This window comes from Oreochromis niloticus, linkage group LG14 (assembly GCF_001858045.2).
Source record: "Oreochromis niloticus isolate F11D_XX linkage group LG14, O_niloticus_UMD_NMBU, whole genome shotgun sequence".
NCBI lineage: Eukaryota > Metazoa > Chordata > Actinopteri > Cichliformes > Cichlidae > Oreochromis > Oreochromis niloticus.
Window position 1 is genome coordinate 2131937 of NC_031979.2, and position 22363 is coordinate 2154299.

General features: G+C 44.1%; 1 protein-coding gene across 2 annotated transcripts in view; it reads left to right on the top strand.

The window, feature by feature from the left end:
* The first annotated feature begins 442 nt into the window (after positions 1-442).
* The window catches only part of sorl1 (sortilin-related receptor, L(DLR class) A repeats containing), a 90529-nt gene continuing 68608 nt past the window's right edge, over positions 443-22363 (top strand). The window contains exon 1 of one of the 2 annotated variants that reach the window (XM_005474413.4): positions 443-1044. In XM_005474413.4, the coding sequence (XP_005474470.1) occupies positions 724-1044 (321 nt within the window). In that variant the 5' untranslated portion in view covers positions 443-723. The remainder of the gene's footprint in view (positions 1045-22363) is intronic. The other variant, XM_005474412.4, reaches the window with a different exon arrangement.

The window sequence follows — 22363 nt, forward strand, 5'->3', positions numbered from 1 at the left end:
CTGAACTGAATTACACTGAATGTCTTTGGGTGCTGCGAGTGTGTTTGAATGTTTGGCAAAGCCCTTAGCCACAAGCACAATGTGAATGTGAGACTGGGTCACTAATGAGAGCTCAACTAGTCACAGATTAATTTACCACCAGAACGACCTGTTATCTGCTACAGCTACAATATATTTATTGTTGAGGTGTATGTGGTATCTCTACGGTCTGGTTGTATTTCTGTAATGTTTGTGTGCGATCCTAGTAAAGGTGAATTTTCAGCTACGTCGTCATAAATGTCCCCTTTGTAAAACACCGTTTTCAGTAATAAAAACGATGTTGATGTCTTTGTGCGAAGTAAAGAATTTACACGATATTACTGCTTGCTGATACGTGTTACATAGCAGTCTGTGTTTATATGTGCACGGCTTTGGCTCGGGCTGTCTACATTTACAATACCAGTTTTTTCATGTACTAGGCAGGCTATAACGTTTGTTGTTGCGTTGTTTTTTATTTGTATTTGTCAGAGTTGTCGTTGTGTAATTCGTTTGCCTCCTTAAAGAAATGGCGTGGACACCGGGAGGCTTGTTCACAGCCTTTGCGTGTGATCCAGCAAAAGCATATTTGAAGCTGAGAAATGTGGTACTTCCTGAAATTTCCCATGGTTTGCGAATGTAGCGGTGACTGCCAGTAGAAGGAGCTCTTCGGTCTTACCTAATCCAAAAGGCAAAACATACACAAACATGGCGTTATCACGAGCGGGCGAGATGCTGTCCTCTCTTCGCTGTTTGTTGTATTTATTAGTCCTCGGCGTGGCAGGAATAAACTCGTCGACTCTTCGTCTTCATCCTGAGCAGCGTTACATGCTGCCGCAAAACAGAGGATTTTTCACAATAGAAGCAAGTGAGGCTTTACTGCACGGAGATGGAGGTGGCTCCGCGGCTCGAGCGCTGCATCTGCCCGCTCGCAGTGGAATCGAAGGCGGGTCGGTCTCCAGCGTCTACCCGCAGCATCGAAGTCGCCGGAGCGCTGGTAAACCGGCGATGCCAAAGGTGTACGGCCAGGTAATATAACGCATTAACTGCGTGATACCGCGCACATTGAGCTTCACCTCAGCCTGACCTTACTGGTATGGGTGGCGTAAAGAAATTACGCACTGTTGTTTCCGAAGTAGCATCAATTCCTGCACCTTATGCTTGAACCAGGCTCCTGTTGTGTGGGGGGCGCGAACCCCGTCGGTTTACCTGATGCCTTTAAACGTCACACTGGCACTGTAATATTACAATTCACTAAACGTTCATTCAAATGAATGTAATTGGTCAGCGGCAACCTGTCCGCGACGCTTTCGACTGTCGCTGAAGAAACGAGACAAAAGTAAGACACTGCGTATGTTGGACGGATGGCCAAGTTCCCGAAAACATCTCCTTTGTCGTGCTAGGGAACGGAAGCGTAACAAGATCAGAAAAGTGAATTAGGCAGAGGGTTTGGTGTCAGTGTAAGGGGACTGGGGCTAACGCTAGGTGCGAAACAAATGTCCGTTTCTTTACCTGCCGTGTGCGGGAGGGTGGGGGGTGGGCTGAAGAGAAATCACCAAACGTGGATCCCATACAAAGAGCCCACGGAGGCAGACAGAGCAAGAAACATACGCGAGGGTCCGTATTTATCGTTAAATGCTGCACACAAGACAGAAAGTGAATGAAAACATTTCTATTTAGCAAAAACGGTGCATGAAACATGTTTCCTTTAATAATGCCCCAGTGTGCAGTTTGTCCAAAAATGTGTTAAAGAATGTGAAACACTAAGAGAGATTAATTTGGAAAAAACAACAACAAACCAAAGATTTTGGCTGAAAAGTGAATAAAAATGTCCACATTTTAAGTGGAATTATGTGGAGCTCTCCACACTCCAGGTCACTGACCTCAGTTTGGCTAAATGTTAAAGCAAATGTTTTCCTGGTGATTTGCACCTTTGGGCCACTTCCACAGCTGCTGCATGTCCTTGCCCCCCTCGCTCATAGTATTCTTTTCTGAGGAGAAGGTGGAGCCCACTAATGGTTTACTACAGTGCTCTTAAGTGCTATTATAGCATTGGTATTCATTACAATGCATTGTAATGAATATAATGCTGTTGTACCATTGCTGTTGCACTCTTTGTTGTCTTGTGGGATTATACAGCTGTTGAGCACGCACAGACAACAGCATGATGAAGGTTGTTTAATGAAGCATTACAGCTTCAGCCGTGCCAAGGGAACACAACTGACAGGAAAAAACAGCTCACTTCCAACTAAAGAAAAAGGAAGTCAGAATTAGGAATTCATCATCGTGGTTCTCTATTTCAAGTATGATGAACTTTGCTGGAAACCTTTTCAAGTCAGCTGGCTGTCATTTCAACCATGTAGAGTGGTGCAGTACAGAGTGAGACGAGACGGCGTTCCTCTGAGACCCCGATGCTAAACATGACATACAACAGGAGTGTGAACACCTTTAGGTAAAAATCTGTAGACAGCTGTCCTGCAGTATGATAGTAAACAGGATAACTATGGGTTCAGTTCTGAAAGATGACCAACATAACATCATTGTTTAAAGAAAATGTTTTATTATATTCCATATTTTCACCAACCTGCCACGTCATTCTTCTCTTTGTGAGGGGCAGCCAATCAGAACAAAGGGAGGGGAAGAGAGCTAAAACACCTTTGGTCAGACAGTGGATCAACTGAGGGGCTGTGCTAAGGCTCACTATAAGATGTATAAGGATCATTTTTCAATGAGGCATACAGGTAAATGTAAAAGATGCAGAGAATTAAATGGCTATAAAATGACTATAAATTTAGGAAACAAGTCAAGTTACTCTTTTGGAAAAGCAGCAGAAAAAAGTTGGAGTAAGAAAACAAATATTGTTTAGTGTTTAATAGGTGGCAGAATTTATATATTGGTTGTCAAGGATCAGACAAAAGTATCTGTGTCTGTTTAAAAAGCCAACAAATGCTTTGTACCAGAGAAGAGAGGCAAGTGCACGTGTTCATGAGTTGTCATCGAGCTGCTGTCTCGTGCTGACTGACACTTCTGGTGATGCCTGCAGTCAAAACACAGCTATAGCCTCCAGAGAGTCACATCAGGATCATGTTTCGTCACTGGTGAACGATAAGGCTGGAGGAGGTTGGCTTGTCGAGTGTTTGCTCCTCAGCTCGCTGTCCCCGTTGGCTTGTAGTGGTATGACTAAACTTGTTAAGGACCTCGAGCAGGCATTATAATTAGAGGTAATGACTTGGTCTGAGTTGGGTGCAGTGTGCATACTTAATCATGAATCTGTTCACCTAATCAGCCTCGACTGTTGGAAGATGAGAATATCACAGGTTTGGATGACGCCAGTAATGTGAAGGTCAGATGGAGCTGTGGACGATGGCAGCTTTATGTCAAACCAAAGTTTATGGCAGGATGTTTCAATGTATTTTCTCTGTGTCCAAATGTGGGAAGCTTCCCTCATTGTGTCAGCCATGACCAAGCTAGAATGGTGAAACCTTGACTGCTGTGCTATCATTATTTCCCAGTCTTAGTAAGTCTTCATATCTAAGGACCTTCACTGGGCAAAATTCCTACTGAACTTCTTACACAACCAACCTGCTTCAGCGCTCACACGCTCTCTTGAAACAGTGTGTTGTCCTAGAAGTGCAACACTTCAAACAGCTGCAGTTTGTCTGATTTGATAAAATTGATATCAGATAATTGATAAAAGTGCAGAAACACCCAAAAGTTCACGATAGCACTCAAGTTATTAAAAAATAGAAAATGGTAAGATTTTCTTAGGCTGCAAACGTGTTCAAGGTATTTTTTTTATTATTCATTGATCTGCAGACTATCACTTATTTAGTCTTTGGGTTTCTGTTTTTTTCTCATTTAATAACCTCGAACTAGAGTATGTTTGGTTTTAAAACCACTGAAGGGACACTTAAACAATGTAGGATTACACTTTTGTCAAAGTTAAAAAAAAATGTTGCGTAATTCAGCACCCGAGGCGCTGCAGGTCTCCACATGGTTCACACAGCTGGATCTGAGCAGTGTCTGTCTGTGAACAGCATTCGTCACGTCTCTGTTATTATGATCCGTCGTAACAGCACTACGGCGTTTTACATGATAGAAAAGTGTCGTATCAAAATGTCATTATAGTAATATTTGATTTTGCCAAAATTAACTTGATATAACTTTGAGGTTAAATCAGCCAACCCTTCTTTCCACGGATGCTCTGTGGGTTGGGCTTTGGCTCAGCCACTCAAGGACTTTGACTCATTGTCCTGAAGCTATTCCATTCTTCTTCTTCTAGCTGTTTGCTTTAGGTCAGGATTAAAAGTAAAGTTAAAGTAAATAAAAGCGCACAAACTGCTGTCAGAGAGTTCCAGAGTCTGGGGGCCACTGTTGCTCTGTCTCCTTTAGTTTTCAGCCTCGTATGCTGCACAGCCAGCAGGACCCTGATCACATGACATCAGGGGTAGGGATAGGACTGGGCGATATGACCCAAAATTCATATCTCGATATTTTTTAGCTGGATGGCGAAATACGATATATATCTCGATATTTCTTTAAAGCCATAAAGTAAGAACAAAAAGAGAGTTCTTAGTCAAAGCTGTGTCCCAGATGTCACACAGACACTTTTATTAACATACAGCATAGATGTACAAGAAAAAAATTACTCAGAAATAAATTATCAGCATTTATTAAATAATGATCCATAAATAAAATAAAACTATGTTGTTTTGTGCATAACAAAGAGCTCACAATTGTGCAGTCAAAATGTAAACTAACAGACGCTCAGCATAATAACAAAGACAGATTTCACAGCTGCTCTGTTCCCAACTGCTACTGCGTGACTGACAGCCTGGAGTTTGAAATCTGCTTCGTAACCATGTCTCTGAACAGGAGCCATTTATGGTCCTTATACACACACAATACGGTAATATTACGTTGAAGCACAGTACGTATTACTCCGCGAGGCTCCTCGGTAGCCGTAATGCTCCGACAATCCATCAAGCGGTGCAGCTCCGTAGCTTAGCAAAGTCGGACTAAAGCATTTTTTTCACAGATTTTTGAGCGCCGTGTGCCACATAAAATCGGTTCGAGGTCAGTAAGCACAACCAGAATTCATACATAAGGCGTGCAGTCAACTTTTGAGAAAATGAAAGGATTTTAGGTGTCAACGTGTTAGCCCGGTTAGCTCGTTAACACGTTGACGCCATGCAGCCCCACGCACGGGGCGATCCGCGGTAACTCGTTAACGGAGATTTGCCCCGTTAATGCAGTTATGGCGTTAACGTCATTTTAATGACAGTAACGCTGCAGCACTAAAATAGTAATCTCCAAATGTTTTGTTTTTACCGACCAGCTCCTCTTTGATAGCTGCCGTGTCCATCTTGTCATTGCCTGCAGATGAAGCGATGGGGGAGGGGGAGTTGTGTTCAGTGAAGGAGAGGCGAGGTCGAGTAACGCAGCGTAGAGACAAAAGTGGACGAAAGACGCAAACTTGCAGCTCCACGAGTGTAATTATAACGTAACATAGACTATATCGATATAAACGATATGGTCACATCTTATATAAAAATATATCGATATATTTAAAAACTCGATATATCGCCCAGTCCTAGGTAGGGATGCTAATCGAGAACCGGTTCTTGTAGCGAACCAGTTCTCGGTAGTTCAGTTTCTTGGAATTGTTAGTCTGTTTATCGATTTATCAGTTCCACTTGCACTTCACTATGCACTACAAGTGATTTCAGTTCACGTACCAGTGGAGGAAAATAGTGGGACAGCATGCTGAGGCTAAGCTAGCCAAGAATCCAGAGTGATGTGAATGCTGAGCCAGCCCAGCAGACACACGTCCAACTTCAGCAGGTAACAAACTGATGAGCACTCAGGCTGCAGCCTCTGTTTCTACTGGTTTCTAAAGTAGAATCACTGTGGTGATGGCTTTGAAGTCTGTTTGTGCTGGTTTTCATTCTTGCTTTGTGCTGTAAACTTAGCGTTCATGCCTAAATACTAAGAGAACGAACATATGCATGTCCTCATTAGGATAAGGATTTGTTAGTTTGTGGCCTCAGGTTTATATTGCTAAATTGTGCAACGATGCATTTCAGGTCATTTTTCAGAGAAACACTAAAGTAAAGTAACGAGTAGAGTAACAAATTACTTTCTTATGGGAGTAACTGAGCAGTGTACTGCATTACTTTAAAGAAAAATGTTTGTGTAATACATTACCTTGTTGAATAATGACCAGAATACTGATCACAGCAAGGAGGGGAACTACATCCAACAAACATTGGAGCACAGCGTATGCAGTTATTTGCACAACTATAATGTCTTTGATATGCTGCTTAGTGATGGTGTTAACTCTCAATGCACAGCCAGTGACAGTCAATCAGAGAACTGATGAGGAATCAAATCAATAAGTGATATCAATAATGGAATCAGAATTGCTACATTGTTATCGATTCCCATCCCAGGCATGGTTCCTACTGTGGACACATGGATGTGAAAGTCCTTTTGCTGTACGTGCTTATTCATGCAGAGCTCTAAAAATCAAAGCCACAATCTTAACGTGGACTCTGACGCTGATGGGAAGCCAGAGGCTTATAGTGGTGCTCTGAACCACCTGCAGACTTTATACAGAGGTTTATTACAAAATTCCAGACAAGATGAAATAAATGCATGAATAAGATGTGATAAGTGACTCAATTTGGCAGCATTTCTCAGGTGATTTAAAAACAAGACTGAACTAAAAATTATTGTATTACACCGGTCCCTTGTAATTAAATCTAGGGACCGGTGTAAAATTTGCAGCTTAGAAACATCTTAGGGCTTAAAATATATACAAGTGAATGTCATCTGCATAGTAGTGATCATTTCAGAACATTGTGGCACACCGTATGCAAGAGAAGTGAATAAGAGCCACACTTAGAAGCAGCCAGAAAGAGATCATGGGACCCATTTGAAAGTAGACCTCAATGCACCCACCCGTTACCCCGCCTTCCAAAAGCATGGTGTAATGGTGTAATGGTGTCAAAGGCAGAAGTCCAACATCAGCAAAACAGAATATTATCGTGCATCCTTTCACATGGAGATGTCGCTGGAGACTCTAAGAAGATATGTTTCAATAATTGTTGAAATTGGTCTGAAACTGCTAAGAAGGCTTGAGCTTCAGTTTGCATTTAATTTTTCTAAGGGACCACAAGATGAACCCCGAATGTTGTGGAGGGCACAACCAATAAGCTGAACTCAATTCTGTTCAATATTAATTTGATCTCTACATAAAGTGTTACTGGTAAGAACAGATGTTACGATTAGGCGATGAAAGTAAAATGCCAACTTTTTATCAGCATTTAATCAAAACGAAGCTGTAAAATTTTAATGGCTTTTAACTTTAAAAGGCTTTATTGCTATCGACGTTCTTTAGTCTGTTTTGGGCTCGAACAAGTGCTTTAAAGTCCGCTTCATTGTCTGATGTGGAAATTCGAAGCACAGTCGTATCAACAGGAAATGCCAAATCTGCATAGCGCTCAGAAGCAGAAGATGATGTCATGACCTTGCTTCTCACAAAGCTCTTAAATTTCGGCTCTCTGTTTAACACTTTGTCCAGGCTGAGCCGTCTGACAGCTGAGGGGTAGCCTCTGTCCTCCCAAAGTGTACCAGACTGTGATTCAGTGCTCCCATCCTGATCAAGTGAATTATTATAATTACAACACCAACACCATGGTTAATTTTTAGCGCTGACTGACACAGCACCTCCTCATGTATAATACGGTTCAAAAACACCAATTTTGTTTCTCCGTTCATTTCAGTCTCTTTATCTTTCATGTGGTTGAAAAGTCCAACATTCACCCGTCGGCTGTAACACGTGACAGTTTGTCAGGCGTAACCAAGCATGCTGTCATAGTCCCTTTGAGTCAGTGCATTTCTGCCATCTCCCTGTAATTTCAAACTCATTGTTATCACATGTGCTAACTGGGATATGAGTAACTGGGTTTAGTCATGGACTTCACAGGTCTCGTCCAGAGCCCCCCAAAAAATCAAAATGATCTGCTTGGCTTTTAAACAAAGCTCCAGATTTCCTGCAACGTCCTCGATCCGTCTTATGCTTTGCCTGGAGAGGGGCAGAGTCTCAAATGCTTCTTATTTCTCAGGGGATATCAATGCAGCAGAGTTTAACAAAGATAAAGGACCCATCAGATACTGAAATGGCTAAGCTGGTCGTGACTGGTCCAGTGTGATTCCTGTACACTCTGGAGCTGGTTTTCCTTACAGGCCTCCCTGCATTTATTCTTCTCTGAACAGCTTTGCTGTTGCGTCTGCTGAGAATCATTTTTAACTTGATGCTCCCACCAACAGTCTCATTTTCAATGCACAGCAATGAGCCAGACTGTTAAAAACACATCTAATATTATCTAATATTACAGAATATTAAGGACTGACATGAGCATGCACTGCAACCTGCAATCCACTTTCTGGATCGTTAGTTTGAAGTTCAGGCTGAGCGTAAGGGAAACATCAAACTTACAAACCCCACTGAGGTGCAGTGGGGCTCTCCCACACCCATGTCACAGGTTTTTTTTTTTTTTTTTAAACATACACTGAGACGTTGACACAGAGAGGAAATAAAACATGTTTTCATAGATTACTGTCTGGTGGTGTGCACGGCCAGTCCATTAGATGATCAGATGCAGTTGTTGGTGTTCACCTGAGATATTCACCAGTTAAAGTGATTATTCATATTTTCTTAATGTCTGTTGATTGTTATGTATCTGGACGGCAGGATGCAGCATCCTCAGTCTCAGGAAGTCGTGAAAAAAGACTGTGAAGTAAAACAGATGAGAACCACAGTAACCAGTGTTGGTCGGCGGTGCTTTGATGTAGAAAATCAACCTTTCTTTGTAGGCTGCAGCAAAGTCAACAAAACTAAAACCACATAACCAAAGTGATGCACAGTGCTGGTGCTCATTCAGTGCTGGAAGCTAAACTGCAAAGAAGGCTTCTGCTGCTAGCATTCATGCTAGTCACACTCAGTAAACTAATCTGACCAATGAGCCGCCTGCGTTTCAGTGATAGGACTTGCTTAAAATTCTGATTAATGCACACATAAAAATTGTACAGACAATTTTAAACCTCATATATTAAGACTGGACGTTGGACTTGCTGTATTTCACCTCGGCCTGTATTATCCACGCTGATAGCAATGGTGATGATTAGGGATGGGTATCGAAACCCGGTTCTTGTTGAGAACCGGCTCCCACTGTTTCAATTCCTTGGAATTGTTTGCCATTTTTGCAAACGATTCCCTTATCGATTCCAGTCGCCCCGAATGACGTCACCACGTTGCGGAGCGTCATTTACCTGGCAGGGCGCCTAAGCGGCTCAAACGCTCAAAAGTTTGGTTATACCTTACGAGAACGGATGACAACGGGGCAACTTGCAATACTTGCAAAGTAGATATTTCATTTAAAGGAGGAAACACTACGAATATGCAAAAGCATTTGCTCAGAAAATACGCGATGACCTTAAATGAATGTCGTGTTCATTTAAGGTCATTTAAGGTGTCAGCTAAATGCACAGTAATGCCTGCCATTACTGTGCATTTAGCTGACCATGATGAGAGAGACAGACAGAGTCTGGCTGGCAGTTCTCGCTGCAGTCTACCGGTAGCGTCTCCTTTCAGGCCAGGATAGACGAATGTCACCGAGCAGTGACTAAGTTTGTGGTAAAAGGCTTGCACCCATTTGCCCCGATTTTCGGTAAGTGAATGTGTTTAATTGTAGGCAGGGACATTACTGGATATTCTTGTGTAATTGCTACAGAATAATTTATGTTATACTTTGTTATTGCTACAGAAGAATATTTATTTTATTATTTTACATTTACAATTTTTTTCCTGGGGACCCTGTGACACCCCATTGACGAGCCGTAGGCTGTGGATCTCTTAAGATCTCACTGTTGGGTTTGTAAGGCCATGTTACTCCTAAATTTCTATCTTGTTCAAAGAGAAGATATGAAACAAAGTTCTAAGCTAATCGACCTTAGTGTTCTCCTTTTTTAAAAAGAATCGATAAAGAATCGAATCGTTAAACAGAATCGAAAATGGAATCGGAATCGTGAAAATCTTATCAATACCCATCCCTAATGATGATATCAGTGAAATAGTGGTGCTGTGTGTTTTTGTTACCTAGTGCCACACAATAAGACCAGCCCAGGCATGTCTGAGAGCAAGAGCTATGGTTCAGGCTTCAGTGTCGTAAAAATGGAGCTGCTTCTACAGCCTGTGGCAAAGCACAAAACATGCAAGAAAACTCGTACCGCTAAAGGAGGAAACAACAACCGCTGAGCCAAAAAACACTACTAAAGACAACCAAGCTAGGAAGGAGGCGATGCTAACAGCTGGTGATGTAAGGCTGAAGAGTAAACCAAACATAGCTGCAGCGTTTACTATTTACACTCTAAGTCACAGTTGGAGCAAATGGTAGATGGAAATTACTGATGCAGTTACGTGGTGGTAAAAGCAGCTGGCGACATCCCAGGTAGAAAATATTTCTCACTTTTATTATGAAGCAACATTGTGCAGGCTCCTGGAGAATTACAGGCTAAACTACTTTAGTTATTGCAAAACAGGATTTACCAACCCTTCCAGGGAAAACACTGCCTAACTTTAGCTTATGGTGTGTCGCTGCTGTTGCTGCCGGCACCTCGTGGCATCAGTGAGAGTGGAAACCAAGGATGGATAATGCTGTTTGTTTTGTTAGCACAAATCAATGCTGCTATCTGCAAGCTGCAGTCACTGCAAATTCTTTCTCTGTGTCATCATAAATATAATTATCACAAATGTCCTTGAAAGTTTTTGATATTTATTGTGGATTTTCCATCTCGAGTTGATCCAGACAAACGTAATGTGCTCTATCTCACACAGCACAAAAGGAATGTGCTTTGTGAAGTGATTTGTGGGTATTTTGAGCGTAGATAATTCAAAAAAACAACAATCAGGGACAATAACCACAGTTATGATCTTTGAGACTTTGCTCTACACGACTGTTCTGTTTATGGAGAAGTGGGAGCCAGCACAGCTGGACCGATGTGCACAGAGAGACCAATAAATATGTCATAGAACCCGACTGACGGGCGCTCACTTTCTCACTTTAGACATCCCGTACATTTCAATGCCCCCACACCACCCATGTCTTCAAACTGCACCAGTGTGTGACAGAAACGTGCATGGTGCATGTGAGCCGCCCGATCATCTGGAGGTGGTGTCGTGTTTACAGCAGCATCGATCTCTCCACCCTGAAAGCAGTAGACGTTGTCCTCTGAGGAACAGCGCGCTCTGCTCTGATGCTCGTGTGCTGATTCTGGTGCTCAAACCCTCTTTAAAATTCACCACACTCTCTGATTGTGAGCTGTCTGCAAGCAGCCCACTGTGTGTGTACCTGTGCTGCTCCGGTATGAAAACGACTTCATGGGTTTTTATCTAGTCGAGTTTGCAAAGCTGCTGTAAGACATATCAAGAGGAGCCTTCTCGGTGTGGACCAACTTGGGCCCTTGTCTCAGTAGATCTTTATAGCGTTCGTCATTTTTCTATTCAGTGGCAGCATGCCACACAGTAACAAGGATTTTGAACGTTATCACTTGCCTGCATTTTCGTTTGCATTTATGCAAGTGTGCAAGTTCTGGAACACTTTGCTTTGTGAGTCTGCAAAGAACTCGGAGGTCTGCAGTCACACTGGGAGGAGAACAGGGGCTCAGTTGTGTCTCGTCCCTGTTGCACTAAACCACCGGCCAGCCTGAGCATGGGCACTGGACATTCAGCTCGTGGTGAGAGCGCAGCGGGCCTTCTCTGCCTGCCAGTCCTGCAGAGATGATGTCATTGTTTCAGTCGGGCTTCGTCGACTCTCTTGGCCACGCTGCCACCCCCCGACACACACACACACAGCTGAGCTGAGGAGTGGGGAGGGTGGAGAATGGGCTGAATGCCCGTGCATATCGTTGGTGCAATCCACTCCTTGGTAGTACCAGATACCGAGCCGACCGCCTCCATCCATCCAAATAAATAGGAAAGCACTACAAGGGTGAGAAGCAAATGTAAGAGTTTAATAGAAATCTTTCATGTTTTTCTTTCACGGTGGCGAGATACTTGGATCAGTTAATAGTTTGTTTTTGTGTGTGTGATTTCTTAATCCAAATTTTGACTGAAAAGATGAGGTATGTACAAGCACCACAAGAATATCAGTGCTGTTCAGACTGCTTTCTGTGATAAAGCCCACACACGAGGCCCTGCGGTGTAATAATTAGATACGTCAGCATTCACTTTATGACCGTAACTAACAGAGCGGCGGTCTCGTCCAGCTCCACCATGTTGAAGTGCAGCACTCGACCTCAGTATAGTGGCACAGGATGTTATCCACTGTTGTAGCTTCTGGTTAGTGCAGCTCTCTGTCCAGAGCTGCTGTCTCTATCCACGGTTTAAGACTGTGGAGCTGCACTCTGTCTAACAGTGGACGAGAGTCTTCTCCATCAGAGTCTTGATCGTCTGTCCAGGAGAAGCTCAGAATGTTCAGCTGCTGCTGAGCTTTCATGAGGAACGATGTTGATGATATCTTTAGTGGGACAGAAAAAAAAAGCTGAAGTGAGTAACTGAACCTGATCTCCGTGTGAACCGCTTGTGTCTTACGGTGCTGTTTTGAGTACATTCCAGCTCCTGGAGCTTTTGTCAGGACTGTTAAAGATGGATTTCTTGGTGTAGGGTTGCAGAGCTATGTTCATGTATGAAACCATGCCCGACTACAGTGGGGTAAAACTGCACAGAGGCTTTTCAAACAGGCAAAGAGATCAAGTTGAGCTGTGTCCTGTAGTCAGATGTTGGGTGGTAGAGCGCAGTCTATACACGTGTCTGCATTTACCCAGGGAGCAGTCTTTACACTGGGTTACCTCTTTGTCTGGATCTTGTTTGATTTGAATGTTAATGTTTCACTCGGTGCTAATCCTGCTCTGCTGATGTGTGTGTGGCCTGCTCCCAGTGACTCATGCATAAGCCTGGTTTGCTGTATTTCACCTCAGCCTGTATGAGGCTGACACGTCTCATACAGAGCACCAAACACTGCAACAGCATGTGCCACATGAACCATTTCTCCACCTGGTTGATGTGATAAATGGACTGGTTTATACATATATATGTGTACACAACTTGTACACCCATTCGCACAACCACTTTATCTACGCTGTTTCTAAGTGTTCCTGTCTAACAGTCACACTAGATCTGGGCCATATCATACGGTTCACGGTAATACCGGTATAATGTTGGGCAATGATAAGAAAATGAAATATGGCGATAGAATATGGGTAAAACGTGCATGCGCAGTGCCTTTGTTTTCATACGCACATGGTGGAAAAAGCATGGCGGCGACGCAGAATGAGAAGGGCGAAAGTGGATCGTTGAATGAAACAGATGAACCAGAACTGGTTTGTAAAAATGCTGCAACTTCACTGGTGTGGAACTGGTTTGGCTTTCGTCCGTCAGATACACAACAAAGCACATTTTTTTTTTGGTAGAGCATGCTAGCGGGCCGTCGTTATTACCGTGTTTTTGGAAAATACGGCGCACTGAAAAATTGACAGTGCGCCTCATTTATGAATTCTGGTTGTGTTTACTGACCTTGAAACGATTCTATGTGCTACACGGCGCTCAAAAATCTGTCAACGATGTTTTAGTGCGACTTTGCTAAGCTACGAAGCCGCACCGCTTGATGGATTGTCGGAGCATTACAGCTACCGTAGTCAGGAGCCTCGCGGAGTGATACGTACTGTGCTTCAACATAATATTACCGTATTGTGTGTGTATAACCTCTTTTTAAGTTTTGTGGATATTATACATGGTTATGCTGAGGATATGTCGGCCAGTTTCCACTGGAAATGCCTTTTGGTTAAACTGTCAGTGAGGAATTTGCACTGTTACATTTTTATATAACTTTAATGCACATAAAAAACAGCTGCTTGTTTAAGTGAAAATACATTGATGGGGTTTTTGCACTAAATTGTGGAGTATTTTGTCTCGCGTCAATTATATTGTCAATTATATCGTTATCGCAAATTTTCAAATGTATATTGTGATAAATATTGCCCTGCCCTAATTCACACGCATTCATACTCTGATGGACGCATCAGAGAGCAACATAGACAGGATATCTGGCTTGCAGACTGGGATCGAACCACCAGTAGGTGACCTGCTCTACCACCTGAGCTAGAGCCACCCCGGCTTTCTTCTTTTCAGAGGATCTCTGAGCAGAGCAGGGGCTACTGTGAGAATTTGCAGTTTAAGAAGGTGACGTTGGAGTCTGTCTGACTGCTTTGGAGGTGATTCGACAGATTGACGACTGTCACAGTCGCATCCTAACTCACTGTCTGCAGGGAAAGGCTTGCTTGGTTCCTAATGTTGTGGCACAAACAGACTAGCACATGTTTTTAAAGCAAATCCATTTAAAAAGTGTCAGATGGAAAGGACTGATCGTGTTTCCAGATGAGTGGTGATCCAAAAATATGAGTTCAGTGAGTAGGTTGAGTCACGTTTCCTGAAGGTTCAGGGTTGGGCCTACAGCTTTGAACATCACCAGCAGCTGAAGAACACGAAGGTTTCTCTTCAGTGTTTTCACAAACCTTCGGCTGGTGATCTAATTTCAGTTTATTGTGCTTTCAGCCACAAATGTCTCGTCTGTACTCAAACATCCATCACTGTTCACGTTTATAGAAAACCTCATGGCAGCAAAAAGAATAATGTGATAGGTTTAAATAAAGCGAGTGACTGAGTAAACACGACTACTCGTGACGTGAATTAAAGAATTAAAATAATCAATGTCACAACAGAACTACTGTGGCATTGACTCACTCTGGTCACTGATGGATTCAAGGTGATTCGCTGGAGGCAGGAAAAACGAGCAAGACTGTTGAACATCTGAACGCTTAGAGGTGGCAGACTTATGATACGCAGCCTGACAGCTTTAGCACTCTTTGGATTTGCATGTTTGCGCTGTCTGCACTGCAGCATTAGATCCCGAGGGGATGGTCACAGTCTGATGAAACCTTGTGGTTAGCATAAACTGTATATTGAGCTGGACATGGCTATGGTATGTATGAGGGAGGTCAGGGAAAAGATGGTGTTTTATTCTTAATACTGACCCTTAAGACTAGAAACCACGCAGCATACCATATTATTTCTTAGAAAATTTCCTCCAGAAAGCAGCAGTAACACAAACATAATCAAGCGCTGCAGTTTTGTAAGTGGAATTAGTTGTGGGTGAAATGCCAGCCTCACTTCCTGTTTTTTTGTCGTTTTTTGCAGCTTGTGAGCGTGTTCGATGGTGCTTATTCACAGTGGCTGTGTTGAATAAGGAAGCTAAGCTGTACTGTGGTGGTTTTAACTGGGTCTCAGTATATGTGCAGTCTAAGGCCCAGCACGCCAAGGGAAACGCTTCCTGTTAGGTCATTGTCCAAAGCCAGGCAGTACCAGGCACTCCTGTTAGATTTCACAGTCGTATATTTAGCAGGGGTGCAAGATTCAGACCAAACAGTGCGCTCCCAGTGTCTGAGGACCTGAAGACCTCGTAGATTAACTTTTATTTCTGGCACTAATGTTCCAACAACAACAGCAAAACCAGCATGCATTTAGGGTTAGCGGCTAATGCTGCTAATGTTACATGTTTGTCTCTCCTGCTTTCTCTGCTTGCATCAACTGAATACAAGTGAGTTCACAATGTTATCGCATGCATACAAACAATGTGCACTCCTCCTTTCTTTATATGGGAAAATGTGCAAACATAAATGCAGTATGCAGGCTTTCTGCACTTCTTCTTGGAGTTTGAAAGTCGCTGTTCGCTATGACTGTTGAGGCGAGCTTCCTGGTACTTCCTCTCTAGTGGCTTCAGGAGTAGCTCTGCAGGCTTCTTGAAGGTCAAAGGTCTTGTTTGGATGCCGACTGCCATTTGTTCCATTCTCTGTCAACACGACCCCACATTGAGGTCCAGGCTCTGTGGGGAGGCCAAATCACGAGAAGCTCACTGACACACACAACTGAGCTGCAGCTCGCGCATCTGCACAACACCAGAGGTGGTTTATTTAGGTCCAAGCACAAGTAAGGAATACAACAGTGTTTCAGCAGAATTAATGATGACACGCTGCAGTAGCAAGGCCGGGCATTATCAGGTAAATGAATAAATAAGGATATAGACTGGTGTAATTTCACATAGCACGGCCTTCCACTGAGACCATTTCTGATGATGTTTCAGTGAACCTGAAGGGCCCGGTGCATCTCTCAGAACATGATTTTTAGATACCGTTCATCTGCTGTTGATGGTCTTTAGCTTAGTTACTGCTTCTGTTCAGTTTTCTCAAGAACACGTTGCATACTGTTGGGTCTAAACTCAGACCCCGCTGTATCCGGGACTTATTCCCATGAAAGAAAAACAAGGCAACAGCGTTCGATCGATTGCTTGCGCAAGGGAGGCCTCGTTGGTATCTTAGCTCATCACGAATGACCCCGACGATGGCCTCCTCTCGCTGCCTTTTATTGAGAGACAGTTCACACAAAACACAGCAAAGCAACGCCCACATGGTTCTAAGGCATTGTATGTATATGTGTGAACTTGTATATGTAAGTAGGAGTGTGTGTGTGTGTGTGTGTGTGTGTGTGTGTGTGTGAGACTTCCTGCTGGGCAGGAAGCTTACATCAAAAAGACCTTCACAAGGATGTTGCCTGTAATAAAGGACTACAGCCCCCCACCCAGAACCTCGAGAATCTGGGGAGGGGGACAGTGGAATTCCTTTCATCCTCCAGTTAAACAATGTAGAAATGGATGGTAAGCATAAAAATGACAAACATTTAACAATTCACTCCAACAATACCGTGCAAAGTTTTTGACTAATAGATCTTTTATGGCAGTCACTTTAAAGCCTGTTAAAGTTGTTATGTGCTGACACAGAGCTTGAGTTGGATGCCTTTTTCCCACCTTAGTGATTCACAGGTTCGTGTTTAGTGGCCTAAAGAACTGTTGTTAAGGCCTCTTTAAAAGAAATCCAAGAAAGTCCGACTCTTTAGAAGCAACATATTGAAAAAAGAAGAAGGAGGGGGGCTCAAGACTTTTGCACATTACTATATACAGATGTTCTGGTTTTTCTGGTCAGACAGGTGTGCAGACAAACAGTGACACAACTTTACTTTCAGTCCAAGTTCTAACCTGCTGCTCTACAGAGGTTATCCAACATTCAAACATTCATGTGAGGTCAAAGGTCAAAACCAGTTTGATTAATATTCAGATGTAAAATGAACAAACACAGAAAAACATGGAACGTGTGGCTAAAGCTTGAAGCAGAGGCCGATGTGCTCCACGGTGTAAGAAATGTTCCTCTGCTGACACCTCTGTAAGCATCAGAACTTCACCGTGGAGCAATGACAGGAAGGAGGCTGGCCTAAAGGACAAAGTACATTTTTCCATCTTGCTGGCTGTGTGTGTTGTGTAGTTGATGAGATGGCAGCAGGAGTGTGCTACGAAGGTTGGCGAGCCAGATTAGGCGGTGTGATGCTCGGGGCAATGTTCATGTGAACGTTCGACATGTAACCGGGCCTCGTAGTAAGTGTACTCACTGATGGCCTCATTCAGCAGCGTGATGTGTGGCACACTGAACCAGGCAGGAGTGTTTGGAGGAACATGACAGGAACAGGCCTCCTAATTCCCAGATTTCAGTGTGTTTAAGCACATTGAAAAACAGCTGCTGGCACATTTTTCCTGCTGTGTCACTCTGTCTGCTGCCAGTACAGGTGTGTCAGGATACAGTGCTGCTTGTTTCCCTGCACTAACGACAGCACTCTGAGGCCAGATGGTCTATTGAACCACAGTTTATGTGTATATGTGTGTGGATAATGTAAAGAATGAATTTCAGCAGCAGCTGCAGTAAATCCAGGTTGTTCAGAGTATTGTGGAGTATGAGGAAAACAAAGTTGAAGCCTTATGGGTGTTTGTGAGTGTTGTCACTTGAGTTGGAGGACTTTGGGGCCTTATTTTAAAAAGTGAGTGAGTTCAACAGACCTCTGGAGCGTGCTCATCATCTCTGCTAACACACCCAAATCCTTGACATAACTGTGTGCAGGCAAATTGAATTGTTGGTAATGTAGGCATGAGTAAGAAGTGGTTCTGGAATAAATGAGGATGCATCTGGTTCTGCTTATTAAACACAGCTCTGGTAATAGTAGCACAGTCGGATTCAAGCGCTGGTTTGCAGTGTGAGTAAAACGTTGCAGTGCTGATGTTAATGTGGTGCTTCATGCTGCAGGGTGAGTGACGGAGCCGCTCCGGTCTGTTAGCTCTCAGGGTTTCACCTTGGAGCGCTGGACCTTGATGAGAAGCGAGAGCTCCTTCCCTTCTGCACGTTACGATGATTTGGTTTGCTGGTTTTACTGGATCCAGTTTCACAGAATGTGGAGGGTTAAATATGGAAAACATCACGCCTGCGAAACACCGAGACGAGGAGCGCTGCAGTACAGTTCCTCTGTTGGCTGCTTGCGACGCCCTCTCCTCTCCATCCCACAGAAAGTGGCTACATAACTGTCAGAAAGATTGATGGACGCGAGCATTTAAGGAGCTCCACGCTTCAGACTGCAGGCCGTGTTGCAGTGAGGAAGAAAAAACAGAACAGGCGGTGAATCGTGACATTTCACTGACCTCAGGGCGGCTTCATCAGTGTCCTAAATAACTACACAATGCTGGGATGTCTTTTTTCTCCTGTTACTAAGCTACAGCTTGCCCCCTTGTCAAAACTCTGAAGCAGTGCTGACGGTGTTTTTGTTTCTTGGACAGATGCGACTGAGCAGGACACTTACCATCAGCTGTTTCTTCTTCTGTAGGAAAAAAACGTGACACTGTGCCCCCACAGTCAGCAGAGCTACAGCAGGGCAATGACAGAGTGACCCGCAACAGCTATGACGACTCTTACCGCTAACCCTGAAAACTGACATGGGTCAGATCAGGAGAATTAACTTAGCTGCCCAATTAGCAACGTTCTTGTTGTGTAAAAAGGAGCTTAAGCTGAAGTGTCAGCACTGAAGCCATAAGAATTTTGAAAGCTTGAAGTTCTCACGAGACTGCAGCCCGCTCACGTGTAATCAGTCAGCTGGCAGCTCCACAACATTTTTGTAGCCTGGTGTAAATTGTTGGACTTCCTGTCGCAGAGTCAGATCAACGATCTCCACCATCTCAGCTGGAGGTAAACAGTGCGGCTGTACATGCGGTGAAATGGCAGTGGGGAGCTCTGTGGAGGGATCGTCTGCACTTAGAAAACACTATAAAAACATTTTACTGTGAGTTTCTGGGATCCCTCAAATATGGCTGTGAAGCCCTGCTCTATCAGCGAGGTGAAGCATGTGTGACGGGTCACTGTGTGCTTGAAAATGTAGCTGGGAGTGTATACGGTGTTGTGGTTGTGGTGGGTGCGACATGTGCAGTGGAGCTGCACAGCAGTAACCACCCATGGCGGGACCACCCGCAGTGCTGACGGTCAACCTGACAGATAACATTTATCTCTGGACTCATCGCTGCTCTCTGGATTCATGTGTCCGTCCGGAGAGCCCCTTCACCCCCTCACAGGGGCCAGCGATGCCAAAAATACAGAGATTTATCGCTGCAACACCTCGGCTCCAGAGACGGACTGAGGGAGACACAGTGAAGAAGACTGAGAGGAGGAGGAGATGACTAAAGCGGGTCTCAGTGAAGCTGACTGCGTCGCAGCGCCTCATAGTCGTCCCCTACTCACCAGTAAGACACAAATTTAACCTTCTCCTGATGTAAGGTCCATTACATCAGGAAAAGGTTAAATTTGTGTCTTGCTGGCGACATGCAGTCTAGCCCTCGGGGACATTTGTTCTGCTTTTTTCTGGTTAAATTACGCTAAAGGACAAATCTATCCTCGTACATCCTGCCTTTCGAGGCCGCCCCCTTAACCGCACAGCGAGCCTTGTTGCTGCATCACTCTATAGATTTTTCAGACCGCTGTAGGTGGAGATATTAGCATCGCTGCGTTTGGCAGAATACCGTCGAACACTGGCACAGACGTGTGAATATTAACAGCATGTGAGGCGCAGCAGTGCGGGCTGCACTGCCAGCAGTCGCTCTTTACTGCTGAAAAGTCTCAGGCTGAATATTTCATAAGGCCCGAGTCCCTCGTGCAGTCATAATTTTACCTTTTTGGCATCGTCGTCCTCGCCGTTGTTGCGGCGGTGACGGCAGACTGGGTGGAGGGTCGTGTCTGATCACAGCTGACAGCGATACTTGTTGTTTGCTCCACAATGAGAACTGCTGGAAAACTGCAGAGAAAGACCTTTGAAGCAAAAAGGAGCCCTTCAGGCAGCCGGGCCCTGCTTAACATCATCAATAAAAGATGAGAAGAGGAAAGCAGAGCCAGCGACAAAGAAAGAGATGAAATCGCCTGTTTTTTATCATTGATCCAGGCGCGACGTGAGGCGCACCGAAGGAGATGGAGTTTGTGTTAAAGCGAGTTATTGCATTATCGTTCCTGTGCAGACGCACTGCTGGAGCACGATCAGCCAGATGTTTATCGAGCAAAAGAAAAGTGTGCTTTGCTCTGTGCTGCAGCTCCGTCCTCTGTGCCACGCTGCCGCAACGTCTTCCAAGACACCGTTCAGACACGCCGTCTCGCTGGGTGTTCTTTCAGCACCACGAACAGGCCCACCGTACTTTATTTTAACGTGCTTCCACATACACCGTCCTGCTGTCCACAGTGTTCCCAAAAGCACAAAAGAATTGTGATGGATGGTTGTGTTCAAGCCCAAAGCGCCTTACTTTGAGATGCACGGACAGAGAGGATGAAAAATCACGAGTAGCTTCACTGTCCTGACACTGACTCGCAGAGCAGAACTTCATGCGTGTCCTGAAAGTTGTGACGTGCAGCGGCCACTTTTTCTCTGGACTGACTGTCCTTGGGACGGTGGTCCTGCACCTGTGTGACCACGGACAAAAACTTTGTCCCTCCTTCACACACGGTGGCAGCAGATACGACGAGACACGCTGACCGTCGTCCTGCTTCAAGGTTATTAAAAGAAACAATTGCAAAAACCTCCCAAAACACCCAGTGGAAACTAGACTGGTTAAACTGGTGGAATTTGAATCTGCTTTGGGATTGTGTGTTGCTACGGGGCGGGGCTCCCCCTGTTGCTTCTCTTGCGTCCTTTTCTTCTGCAGCTGCAGTTTGCTCTGCTGTCAGTTGAAAGATGAGAACAGCAGAACAGCTAGTGTGCTGATGATGACTGTTAGCAGCCTTTCCAAAGATGCACATCCATGTCAGGAGTGGCCAAAATACATTTTTGGAAACCGTGTTTGCTCCGACTCTTTGTTAAATACAGATAAATACATATAAATAATTCCAGTGTGTTAGAAACGGAGACTAAGAAATCAGCCCGGTGACTCCTGTTACATTACACATGAACACTGGGCCAGTTTTTTCCATGAAATATTGACTTGTGCTACTTTGATGTTGTTGCTAAATAAATCATTCAGCTTGTGCACAGCGTAGCTGGATTCAGAGATTAGATGTGATTTGTCTCATTTTTGGAAATGTTCTGATAGACGCGGACTCAACAGCCTGGGGTTATCTCAGGTCACGGCCTGGTTTGTTTGAATTCCTTACCGAGTTGTCATAAAACTGGGAAGCGGCTTCAGATCTGTGAGCTTCGTTGATCCTTATCTTTTTGCATCGTTTGACAGTCCGGCCACCGAAGACGGAAAGTCGGTGTTCGGTGTGAGGAGTCAGAGACGTGAGTTTGACTCTGTGCCTGGCTTTAATTCAGCGCCTCAGATTCAAACCACATGCTGGCCTGAAGAGATGTCTGCATCCATCTTTGTGACTGTCAGCAGATCAGGATGCTGTGTTAAACTCATCCGTCTCCTCGAGTGTCACGTGTCCACAGGGATAAAAACAGTGGGGTTCTCACCAGCCTGTGCAAATGGGAACCCTAATGTATAACTACAGCTGTCCCGAGCTAAGCAGCGGTGTTTTTCTAAAATATTTCAAAACTACTCGTTGCGATCTACTTGCAAACAGTCACAACGTGCACAAATGTGGCTCACGCTCTGACACAGGCTGTGGTTAAACTGGTCTGTTAACATATTAATCTCAATAATTCATTTAGATCTGTATAAATAAATAATACATAATTTTTTATTTATATTGCACCTTTCAAGACAGAATCACAAAGTGCTGCACATAAGATTACAAGTCATAAAAAAGTATAGTTACGGTTGATGGCTTTAACACACAGACAGAAGTGAGTGGTGAGTACTTTCAGGTGTTTTTAGGGCCCTCACTGCTG